Source organism: Oncorhynchus keta, chromosome 15, assembly GCF_023373465.1.
Source record: "Oncorhynchus keta strain PuntledgeMale-10-30-2019 chromosome 15, Oket_V2, whole genome shotgun sequence".
In the NCBI taxonomy this organism is placed as follows: Eukaryota; Metazoa; Chordata; class Actinopteri; order Salmoniformes; family Salmonidae; genus Oncorhynchus; species Oncorhynchus keta.
The window spans coordinates 33,094,990-33,107,547 of NC_068435.1; the positions used below are offsets into that span (position 1 = coordinate 33,094,990).

At 42.3% G+C, this 12,558-nt stretch overlaps 1 protein-coding gene across 3 annotated transcripts in view; it reads left to right on the forward strand.

Annotated features, from left to right (window-relative positions):
• LOC118394804 (arf-GAP with GTPase, ANK repeat and PH domain-containing protein 3-like) overlaps positions 1-12,558 on the forward strand; it is a 231,845-nt gene that overhangs the window by 158,186 nt on the left and 61,101 nt on the right. For all 3 annotated transcript variants that reach the window (XM_035788368.2, XM_035788366.2, XM_035788367.2), the window contains exon 12: positions 7,446-7,619. In XM_035788368.2, the coding sequence (XP_035644261.1) occupies positions 7,446-7,619 (174 nt within the window). The remainder of the gene's footprint in view (positions 1-7,445; positions 7,620-12,558) is intronic.

Here is a 12,558-nt window from a genome sequence, read left to right on the forward strand (position 1 = left end):
TTATTAATTTAATAAAAATGAGACAAACAATATTCCACCTTATGGGGTATTGTGTGTAGATCAGTGACACAAAATCTCAATTGAATCCATTTTAAATTCAGGCTGTAACGCAACAGAATGTTGGAAAAGTCAAGGGGTGTGAATTCTTTCGGAAGGCAATGTACCTTGTGTAAATTCCGCCTATATAAATAGCCAGTTGACTAGCTTTGACAGGTAATTGGTGCGTGATTGTCTCAGGATGGTGCTGTATTTCATTACTACAAACACTTACCTCCAGACATTTACCAATGGAGAATGGACGGCTGGAAACAGTGCCCGAGGCAATAAAAGTTAGGTAGGTTCACCCACAATGTGCTACAGTACATGTCTGAGACAGAATGACAAAATGAACATGGAGATATGCTGTATTGTTTCTTGACGTGGAGGTGGAATACCCCATTGCCAATCAGGAAATGTGTACGGTGTTAGAAAGTAGAATGTTCTAACATGGATACAGAGTGCACCATTTTTTACATTCACAACAACATCACCAGAACCACAGAAACTGATTAACAAGGCAAAAGTACTTCTGCTAGGATTTTGATGTTTTCATTAGATTTTTTCTTAGTGATAGTACACAGGCCAACAACACATTCTAACAAGTAGTATGACTCTTGGCCTTCCAAAAGGGGACTTTCTCCCCCCGCTAAATAAATACACAAACCCTGCTTGGATTCATATTTAAAATTCAAGCAACAATCATGTCTAATTGTCAAATGTGATGCTAATGATTAATGAATTAAACATGTATTCATCAATTAGTCCCCACAGAGTATACCTAGACCATTCCTGCATAAAGCAGCGGATAATGTAATTACACTGGAGCTATAATCAGCTGGTCGCCTCAGGGGAGAACTCTTCTCTATCTGCCCCATAGAAATAGTATTAGCACACCTATTAGACTACAGTATCATATGTCTTGTCAAAATATCAAAGGTTGTAAATGTTGTTTTTCTGTTCTGCTTTAAAGATGCACTATGCAGATAAAATATGCACTATGCAGATAAAAAATATTGTATTTTCAGCTGTTTGAAGCTGGTGTACAAAACTGAAAGTTAAAAGATGCAAAAACTAAACGTGAGAACAGGAATCATAGAAATAACACACATAGAACAGATCTAGCACTTTTTAGATTTGTTTTCAATGAGAATGACAGATCTTTAACTCACATTTCTATGCAAATTCAGTCATGTCGCCCCAAAAATTTAACTTCAGATTTAATATTGTCAATCATCCCAGCAAACCAAAATTGGTTTTGTGAAAGTTCCAAGAACATTCGTTAGGTTACGGCAAATGTTCTCATAACACAAACAAATGTCCACTTGTCGCTGATGGTTATACAGTGTTTGTATAAAACATTTGCCTGATGTTGCTAAATGACTTATTAAATGTTAAATGTAAATGTAAATGTTGCAAGAACATTCCCAGAACACATTTTGTCTGTACTTTAAAGGTTCCCATAATGTTTCATTAGGTTGTGGGAACAGTCTGGTGGGAAGATATGTTCCCAAAACACAAAAACTGTTCAGATGTGCTTGATTATTACAAATCTGCTATTTGGTTGCGAAAACATTTGTTTCTAGAATGTTCCCATAACAATAGTTTTTTTCGTCATTTAAAAGTTTGTAAGACATTTCTTTAGGTTCCCACAACACAAAATATGTCCAGTTGTGATGACATTCTTGCAATGTTTGTATCCGGGTGCACAAAACATTCCCTCGACGTTCTTAGAATGTTATTTCTATTTTTTTGTTTTGAACAGTCCACGGAGGTTCCCTTAATGTGTTAGGGATATCTTACCGTTGAGGAAGTTAGTTGTACAACACTCCATGTACTGTAGAAACATATATGGCAATTATTTTGGAATTGCATGCCATTTTATTAGACATTTATTATACATTCCTGTGCCACTGGGATGGGACTAACACCAAAATAAATGTGTTGCTTCATAGCCTTTGTCTTTCAAAAGGTAGGATAACTAAATCTAGGAAAACAAGTATCCTCTATTGTTGCTCACCCGACCAATCCTATTTACAGTGTATACTGTACAGTCGGGAGGTTTTGACTTTTATTTTCCCTACAAACTTGATTTCAGAAATCATGTTAAATGATCGTTTGGCAGATTGCGGTAAGGTGTACATACATGTGCATATGTACTAAGACATACATTGCTGTGAAAAAGTATTTGCCCCCTTTCAAATGTTCTCTACTTTTGAATATTTTTTGATACTGAATGTTATCAGATCATCAACCAAAACCTAATGCTAGATAAAGGGAACCTGAGTGAACAAGTAACACAACAATTGCATACTTATTTAATTTATTGCGTAAATAAAGTTATGCAACCCCCACTGCTCCTGCCTGAAAAGTAATCCCCCCCTTACACTCAATAACTTGTTGTGCCAAATTGAGCCGCAACGACTCCAACCAAACGCTTCCTGTAGTTGTTGATCAGTCTCTCACGTCGCTGTGGAGGAATTTTGGCCCAGTCTTCTATGCAGAACTGCTTTAACTCTGCGTCATTTGTGACTAACCGGTGTCCCCTTCACAGAGTCAACGTGAAGGGTAAACCGGTTCATTGAGGTAAGATGAACATGTAGGTAGAGTTGAAGTGACTATGCATAGAAATAAACAAAGAGTAGCAGCAGCTTAAAAGAGGGGGGTGGGGGGGGGGGCAATGCAAATAGTCTGTGCAGCCATTTGGTTAGCTATTCAGGAGTCTTCTGGCTTGGGGATAGAAGCTGTTAAGAAGCCTTTTGGACCTAGGCCTGGCACTCCGGCACCGCTTGCCATGCGTTAGCAGAGAGAACAGTCTATGACTAGGGTGGCTGGAGTCTTGGACAATTTTTAGGGCCTTCCTCTGACACCGCCTGGTATAGAGGTCCTGGATGGCAGGAAGCTTGGCCCCGGGCCGTTTGCCCTACCCTCTGTAGTGCCTTGCGGTCGGAAGCCGAGCAGTTGCCATACCAGGCAGTGATGCAATCATTCAGGATGTCTGGATGGTGCAGTTGTAGAACTTTTTGAGGATCTGAGGACCCATGACAAATCTTTTCGGTCTCCTGAGGGGGAATAGGCTTTGTTGTGCCCTCTTCACTACTGTCTTAGAGTGTTTGGACCATGGTAGTTTGTTGGTGATGTGGACACCAAGGAACTTGAAGCTCTCAACCTGCTCCACTACAGCCCCGTCGATAAGAATGGGGGCGTGCTTGGTCCTACTTTTCCTGTAGTCCTCAATCATCTCCTTTGTCTTGATCACGTTGAGGGAGAGGTTTTTATCCTGGCACCACATGGCAAGGTCTCTGACTTCCTTCCTATAGGCTGTCTCATCGTTGTCGGTGATCAGGCCTACCACCGTTGTGTCATCGGAAAATTTAATGATGGTGTTGGGAGTCGTGCCTGGCCATGCAGTCATGAGTGAACAGGGAGTACAGGAGGGGACAGAGCACGCACCCCTGAGGGGCCCCCGTGTTGAGGATCAGCGTGGCAGATGTGTTGGTGCCTACCCTTACCACCTGGGGCGACCTGTCAGGAAGTCTAGGATCCAGTTGCAGAGGGAGGTGTTTAGTCCCAGAGGCCTTAGCTTAGTGATGAGCTTTGAGGCCATCCGATTTCAGTACAAAGGGAAATCCACTAGAAACATTTGGATCCTGGTGTCGCGCCAGACTAAGTAGCCTACAGCATTGGTGTAAAGAAATTTGAAGTGCTACTTTATTTGTTTTTTGGGGTATCTGTACTTTACTTTACTATTTTTATTTTGGAAAAACTTTTACTTTTACTCCACAACAGTTCTAAAGAAGTATGTACTTTTTACTCCCACATATTGTCCCAGACACCCAAAATGCTCTTTATATTTTGAATGTTCAGGCAGCAATATGGTCCAATTCACGCCCCTATCAATATAACGTGTTGTCATTGCTACTGCCTCTGTTCTAGCAAACTCACTGACCTAGCGGCAGGGTAGCCTAGTGATTAGAGCGTTGGACTAGTAACCGGAAGGTTGCAAGTTCAAATCCCCGAGCTAACCATTTCCTTTTACTCAAGTATGACAATTGAGTGATTTTTCTACCACTGTACGTACTTAAGTACATTTAACACCAGATACTTTTAGACTTAATGTTTTTTTCAGAACCAATTTAATTGAATCCAGACATGACGTTATTGGAACAATCATTTCATAACATCACATTTTATAACTTTTATAAGAGTAACGGGGAAAGTTTCCCTGCATAGAGATCCTACAAAATCTAAGCTTCCCTGCTTGTTGATATAGGTGTCTCGGATGACATATCCATTAATGTTATCGGAACATTCCAGTAATGTTTTCTCAGAACCAATTGAATTGAATCCAGACATGAATGATTAGGGAACGTTATTGGAACAATCATGTCATAATGTCACACTATAACTTAATGAGAGCATTGTGGGAATATTCCCTACTTGTTGTTATGGGCATTTTTTTAAATAATATCTCCAACATTAGCAGAATGTTCCCGTAATGTTTTCTCAGAACCATTTTGATTGCTCTCATAGTATGTTCTAAAAACATTACTGCAATATTGTGTTATTAAAATACTTGGAAACCTAATGAGAATGTGTGGGGAATGTTCTGTGGTGGATGTTATAGATGCTGTGCACATAACATTCCAAGAATCTGTCATTGTAAAAATATATGTATGGGGGGGGAAAAAACATTTTGTTGTCAAAAACATTCTTGGGGTGTTAGGGAGGTGACCAAGAACCTGATGGTCACTCTGATGGAGCTATATAGTTCCTCTGTGGAGATGAGAGAGCCTTCCAAAAGGACAACCATCTCTGCAGCACTCCACCAATCAGGCCTTCGTGGTAGAGTGGCCAGATGGAAGCCACTCCTCAGCAAAAGGCACATGACAGCCCACTTGGAGTTTGCCAAAAGGCACCTAAAGGACTCTGACCATGAGAAACAAGATTCTCTGGTTTGATGAAACCAAGATTGAACTCTATGGCCTGAATGCCAAGCGTCATGTCTGGACTAAACCTGGCAGCACCCCTACAGTGAAGCATGGTGGTAGCATCATGCTGTGGGGATGTTATTGAGTTATGTTATTGAGCGGCAGGGACTGGGAGACTAGTCGGGATCGAGGGAAAGATGAACGGAGCAAAGTAAAGAGAGGCCCTCAGACTGGGGCGGAGGTTCACCCTCCAACAGGACAATGACCCTAAGCACACAGCCAAGACAGCACAGGAGTGGCTTTGGCACAAATCTCTGAATGTCCGTGAGTAGCTCAGCTGGATCCCGGACTTGAACCTGATCTAACATCTCTGGAGAGACCTGAAAATAGCTGTGCAGCAACACTCCTCATCCAATTGGCAGAGCGTGAGAGGATCTGCAAAGAAAAATGGGGAAAACTCCCCAAATACAGGTGTGCCAAGCTTGTAGCATCATACCCAAGAAGACTTGAGGCTGTGATCACTGCTTCAACAAAGTACTGAGTAAAGGGTATGAATACTTATGCAAATGTCATATTTCCATTTTTTTATATACACTTGTACAATATTATATTTTTGCTTTGTCATTATGGAGTATTATGTGTAGATTTGATTAGGAAAATAAACTATTTTGGCAATTTTTAAATAATGCTGTAACGTAACAATGTGGTAAAAGTCAAGGGGTCTGAATATTTTCAGAATGCACTGTATATTAAATATACTAATAATACTAAGCACTGTTCGATGATGGCACTATTTTCCAGGCGAATGTTAAGGCATTTGGTTCTAATCTGTTGTAATCTGTTCACTAAATGTGATGATTTTTCTCTCACTTAGAGTCTAGAAAGTTACATTTTTTTTATAAATGTTTCCTGGGGTTCGAACTCCCCTTCCTCTCTTTCTTCTCTCCAATGCCCTGATTTGGGGATGCTAATTCAGCCAGCACTCCCCAGCATGGTTCCCCCTCTCTACTCCCTTCTTTCGCTGCAATCCCTCCCTCCCCTCTGGGACCTGAAGATAAATATTCCCGGGCCCAACAAGATAAACACTGATACTAATTAGACATGATTATGTGAATTTGATACACTTATTACTCCCGCTAATGAGAAGGACGTATTATCCTAACAAGAGCGCAGCGCCTCTTAGTGTACTTTACACACGGCACACATTACAGAATATCTAGCAACCGTTGTTGTTGTTAAACCTCAATCAAACATTGTTTTGTTTTTTATATAAAGTCTTGTAATTGTGAAATAAAAAGGCCCTGCCGTGTGTGCTGTTTGTCAGTCATCTTATTACAATTAATCAAATAAATATAGGACTTTTACCGAAACAAAGTTTTTGACTGCTACCCTCTCATAAGTCTTTGCTCTGAGTAGATTAAGTCTGTTGCTAAATTATTGCTTCTAGTCTATCATTTTTTGGGGGAGAATATCCAGCGGAGATTATAGTATACTTGATTACTCTCTTTGTTTTTAGTACAGCCTAAGGAGTAGGTCGTATTGTTACACTTTCACTCTATTATCTCTAGTTGGGCTTCATGTGTGTGGTAACAAATTCTCATGGGCAACTTTTATAGTATGTATTTATTTATTGCACCTCTGACAATAAAAACCTATACTTGATAAGGCTGTTGATTTATTGATGAATACCATGTAGATAATTTACCTAATCAACCAAATAGGACTTGTTTTGGTTATTTTGATTGTGAATTAGTGTTAGTTAATAAGTTTTAATTGACATCATTTTGTTGCAAAAGAAAATCATTATTACAAGCTTAATGTAATAAATATAATAAAAAATAAATATATATATATATATACACTCTAGATGAAAATATGCATTCTGTGGAACTATAGCTATAACTGTAGAAGAAGTCAAGTCAGGATCTATTGTGTTGTGTGGCTGTCGAGACTGGAACAGGAGGGAAGGACCCCACACTGCGCTGCCTATCCCATGAATTAGTAAAGGGAGGCAGGCAGGGAGGCATCCGTGGCTTGCTTGATTGGAAGTCGGTGAGAAAGAGGGGACCTGCCTGCCGACGGCGGGAGAGATGGATGTGGCAGTCAGAAGGATGAGGCGAGATAATTAGCGATCAGTGTATCTTGTTAATTAAGGGCTAATTAGAGACCGAGGCAGAGGGAGAGGGGGAGATGAGGGGAGGCAGACGGGTTAGGAGGGTTTACACATGTAACACAGAGAAAGAACACAAGGAAGGTGGCGGCAGCATTGTGCAACTTTACTATGCTGGATCATAGCTTTCACCTGGACTCACCTTGTCGGTCTGTGTCATGCTTTATCCACTCAGTGTATGTGGCTTGTTTGATGCAACATACGCTTGGATTTACAAAAGAGACTTCTAACTTCAGTGAAATGCACCTCCATGTACAGGTATGCATTACATTATTTTAAATGATCTTTCCCTCTCCCTCTCTCTCCAGGTGCGCCCCATTCTAACAGCAATACATCCCTCCAGTCAGAGCGTTCAGTCAGCGGAGGAGGCCTGGTGGGCTTCGGTGGCAGTAAGGACAGCATGCACCAACGCTCCTTCTCTGTTTCCAGTGCCGACCAATGGAACGAGGCCGTCATCAACACCAGTGCAAGCACTGGGGCTGGTGAGACTGACGAGCACCCCCACCCCCCCCTGCCCTCTTCCTCCATCCTTTCTCCTTGTTTTCTACCCTCATTCTATCTTCCTCCGCTCCACTCCCATTACTTTCTCATTGAAGTCTCAGCCATTCAATGTAATTGAAATAGACAGACACACAATGAACAATAGAAAACATCCAGAACAGATCTGGTGCAGTCATATCAGTGTTGGTATAACAGCTGTGCACTGGGTCGAATTAGGCCACACTGTAGCAAAATGTTTTGCAACAGAAAGCTAAAATGAGCATTTCTTATTGGGCAAGTTCAGGTAGTCCCTCCTTGTTTCAATCAGTTTTCGTCCGTTTGGTGCCTAATAAATAGGACCTGGAATTGGTGGAATATAACAAAGCTTGTTTTCGTAATGAGGTGATCAGGGCTTTGGGCGCTGTGACTTTTTCGCATATTGTTATCTGACAGAAGCGAAAGACGACGGCGGAAGAGAGGAAGTGAGCGAAGGTTATTTGCCATCCCGGCACCCTCACTCCGCTCCCTCCCCATCATAGAGCCTTGTCAGCGCACTTGAGTGAAGTAAAATAATACATTCGCTATGCGTGTCGGCTCCTCTCTCTCTCTCTCTCTCTCTCTCTCTCTCTCTCTCTCTCTCTCTCTCTCTCGCTCTCGCTCTCGCTCTCTCTCTCTCCCCCCTCCCCTCTCTCTCTCTAGGAAAATGAATGCTTTCCGGGGTACCATTCATCACCAGTTATTTCCCCTCTCTTTGTGGTTGGCAGTAAAAAAGCACTTAAATGCACATCAACAGAATAACAGTCATTTCCATGCATGTTTGCACTCTGCTAGTTCTCATTAGTGCGGTTGCGGCGGCGGCCCTCTCCCCACGGGCTCCCAGGGGCCCCGGCAGTTTAAAGAGCGCTCTTTACGAGCGCTGCTGGAGTCCAACGCTGCGTTGCGCGTACGGCCTCGTGGTTCCGCAGACGAGCCCCGTCTCTCATTTGGAACTGCCAAACGATCAATTCTGCCTGGACGCAGGAAGGCAGGCACTTCTATCATCACCCACTACCCCTCTCCTCTCCCATCAGCAGCATGCCCAAAGCAGAATTACTTAGAGGAGAGAGCGTGGTGGGGTCCTCTCAAATAAATGTGTGAGTGTGTGTATGTGTGTGTGTGTGCGTGCATGCATATTTGTGTGTTTTCGCATGTATTTTTGTGTCTGTACTCTAGGCTACATGCGTTGTGCATGTTGTTTAGGAGAGAAGCACGTGTCTGGTGAATGTTGATGTGATTTGTATATGTGTATTGCCAAACACTGTGCTGTCATCCCAATCTATGGACACTCTACTTACTAAACAGCCAGCTAAAATCTATTTCCTTGTTTGGTAAACTTAGAGGACTTGACTTCATATTAACATAACTCGTTAGCTACCATCTAGACTTCTCCTAGAACAGATTTACAATTCCCTCCATTACTCTCTTTTTTTCAATTATTTAAATGGTTCTCTTTAAGGTAACCACGAATGAGCCAAATGAGCTGAAAATGATAGATACATTAGAGAAGTCACATCAAAGGGTAAATATGTTACTTTGTCCCGTTCTTGCGTTGCCAATTCCATACAATGGGGAAGGGCTTTAAAACTTGAAAACAAGTAGACTTTAAGGAGATTTTGTTTGTGTGTGTTTTTGACATTTTACAAGCATTCTTTGGGTATGCCATACATCCATTTGTAAATATAGGATCTGAATTAAAACGTGTAGCAGGATACAGTCATCCAATATATGTGACTGGAGGACTAGAAGGTAACAACATAATACTTGATTTAATTGTGACCCCTTTATTCTTTTCACCCTAGTGGTTTCTTCAATAATCAATAGGAGGGCGGTCCACCGCTCAGACCCTTCATGTTTGACTATTTGAATAGACTTCAATATGCCCCCAATCACTCCGTTATAATTCGTCAACATAAAACACTGTCCTTCTGGGAAGCCAAATGAATATAGAAAAAAAGCAAATCGGCTGAAGTATAAAATGTATTTTAGCCCAGGTAACCATTTCCATATGATTTAAAGGATGTCCTCATTTGTAAACCTATTGAGGGAGAGGCAGAAGGAGACGCATGGGGAGCTCGCTACGTCTCTTGAATATTGAACGCAGCCTTTTGATTAAATCTAATCGCATTTTGTCTATTGCTTCGCAATTCAAGAGAACACTCTTAATCTGGACCCGCACAGAGCTTGTTTTTTCCCTCCTTCATATACTTCATCCTTTATGCCTAGATTCAATGAGAAATAGACTCAACTGGCACCTAAGTGCTGTGATATTTTTTACGAACATTGACCCCCGCCCCCCCAGGCAAAGTTTTGTTGTTGTACAATATGTAGTGTCCTGCTAACATGGGGGCGTCTGGGAAACAGGAAACAGTTTGACCAAGTCTGAGGGTGTGAGAGTTATTTATTTATTTTACACGGAAGTAGGTGTATACACCATCAGTGTATGTTTTAAAGGTATTCACCCAGGCTTCTCTGGTGAAGGTTTTCAGAGCGAAGGCAATGCGATAGTGAATGCAGGACCAGGCAGTTCTGTTCGTCAGGTTCCCTCACTGGGTACTGCTGTAACTCCACTCTGCCCTCCCATCGGGTACTGGAGAGCGTGTTGCATGTGGAGTTTGATTTCCACGCCAGGTCCGTAATGAAGTTTTACATTTAGTTTTAAGAGAGCAGCAGAGCGTGATCAGGCCTTGATTAGTGCATTCTAATTGAGGATAATAAGGGGGAAGCGGTGATTGTTTCAATTTTTTTTTGCCATTAATTGCAGCCGATGTCGTTGATTGAGGACAGGCAGTGAGCTGCTGCTGTGTCAAGTGACCTACCGGCAAAATCACAGTGCTGCCAGAGCCTCTCGAATTACGCGTTTACAAATTAAATGAAAACTTCTCTCTCTCATTATGTCCTTCTGTCTTTCTCTTTCACTTTCTCTCTCTTTTCAACCCTCTATGGCAGTTAGCGAGCTGTTAGCCCTCTCTTTGTCTCGTCCACAGTCTTCGTCATGAAGCATGTTTAAACTGTCATCTCCCTGGCGGGAGTGTAATAAACTGTAATCACAGGTTAGCCCTGATACCTATTCCACAGTACCCGCATGCCCAGGAGAGGAGAGCAGAGGAGAAGCTGAGAGGGGCTGCATGGCACTTAGCTGAGAGGAGAGAGAGACTCGTGATCCTCAGCGCGCCTCATTACCGCTGTTCGCTTCCTCGCTCTCTCGCTCCCGACAGCCCCTCATAACCACTAGCTAATAACGCCAAAGTGAACTCTCTGAGCGGTTCATAACAGTAGGCTACAGGACCTCCATTTTAAACAGAGAGCCATTCGGCGGCGCCGTTCCTGCTAAGTTTTATTATGGTAAATTTAATGTGATCCATCAGATTTGGATCGCTTTGAATTGAGGAGGACTTCAGATGAGCCAGGTAATCTCTGATACAGTTCAGGGCTGGCGTTATGGGCGGGCCTTACAGGGCCCGGCCCGCTCTACTGTATCTCTTTGCCCGTCCAAATAAAATGATTAAAATATTGATCATTTATTTGACCAAGATGCGCACCGACAGAAATAAGCATCAATCTCATATAGATCATCAGAGCGAGCAAAACAGCACCCCTGTGTCAGTATGTGTATCCCATGTATCTGATGCTGTCTGGACAAAAAGAGTATGCAAATTAAACGCTAAGGACGGCAACATGTCATACTCTTTTTGTCCATACAGCATCAGATACATGGGTTACATATAGTAAGTCAGAGGGGCGCTGTTTCGCTCTCTCCGATGCTTTCTCTGGTGAGATAGTAGTTTCAGCCACTTTGGAATTGAAGGAAAGTTGGTGGGTGCGTAGTGCACTGTTCGGATGCTGGAATTATTTTTGGACAAACGTGCAAAGGTCACCTAAGTGATTTGTTTGACCTCCATGCTGGTTGTGTTTGACCATCATGACTGGTTGTGTTCATGCCACATTAAAAGGTAATTTTACAGTTAAATGACATGTATCACTAAAGCAGTCAGTTGGACTGCTCATAGTTTTTTTTTTATTACTCTGACATTTTTTAAGTCATGCCCCACTCTGTCCTTGACTTCTCTTTAACACACACTTTCATTGTTATAACCAGTTTTGGGAGGGCATGTCATTTTGTAAATGGTTTTCCCCCATTGCCCCATCCTTCCTACGACAGTAGGGCCTGCTCCTCTCCTTCTCCCGATAGTTGAAGGTGCCGTGCCCAGTTGACAATCACGCCGATAATTGCCTCAAAACTGAACCTAAACTATACCAAAACTAATTTCACACATGTAGCAACAGATTCAATAAATGAAGTAAGGTATGATGGGGAGAAAGGAGAAGAATGGGCGAGTTGATGAGCGAGGGGAAGTGAACGATGCATATGCACCCATTGTGAATGAAGAACAGGGCGGGCCATTCTATTGTATTGATCTATTCTGTTTATAAACTGAAAATGGTGTGGACCCTCTATCAGTCCACCAAATCCAAGCAGTCTTATCAGTCCACTCTGGCCTAGTACAAAATGAGCGTGTACATAATTTACAATGGCAAAAAGACCAACACTAATGGATGCACATGCTGCGTTATCGTTGCTACGAAGTCTGAATGAAAATGACTCCGATGGCGGGAAAGAAATGAATCATTATGACATCTCTGATGATTCTGAACCTGAGCCTGAACCTGAACCTACACCTCCAACGCCTAAGAGCTAAAAAGCCATAACGGTATACACTGAGCAGTTGCCCGCGCCACCGCCGACGAGATCAGAGAGAGGAAGGGACGGTACTGCTTGGATAGAAAAAGCCGGTGACAATGTTACGGGACGACTATCAGCACAAAATGTCATCGCTGAGAGAGCATTGCCGTACGTCTTAATTAAAAAACAATGTCGGCAACGCTCACACCAGCTTTTATTGT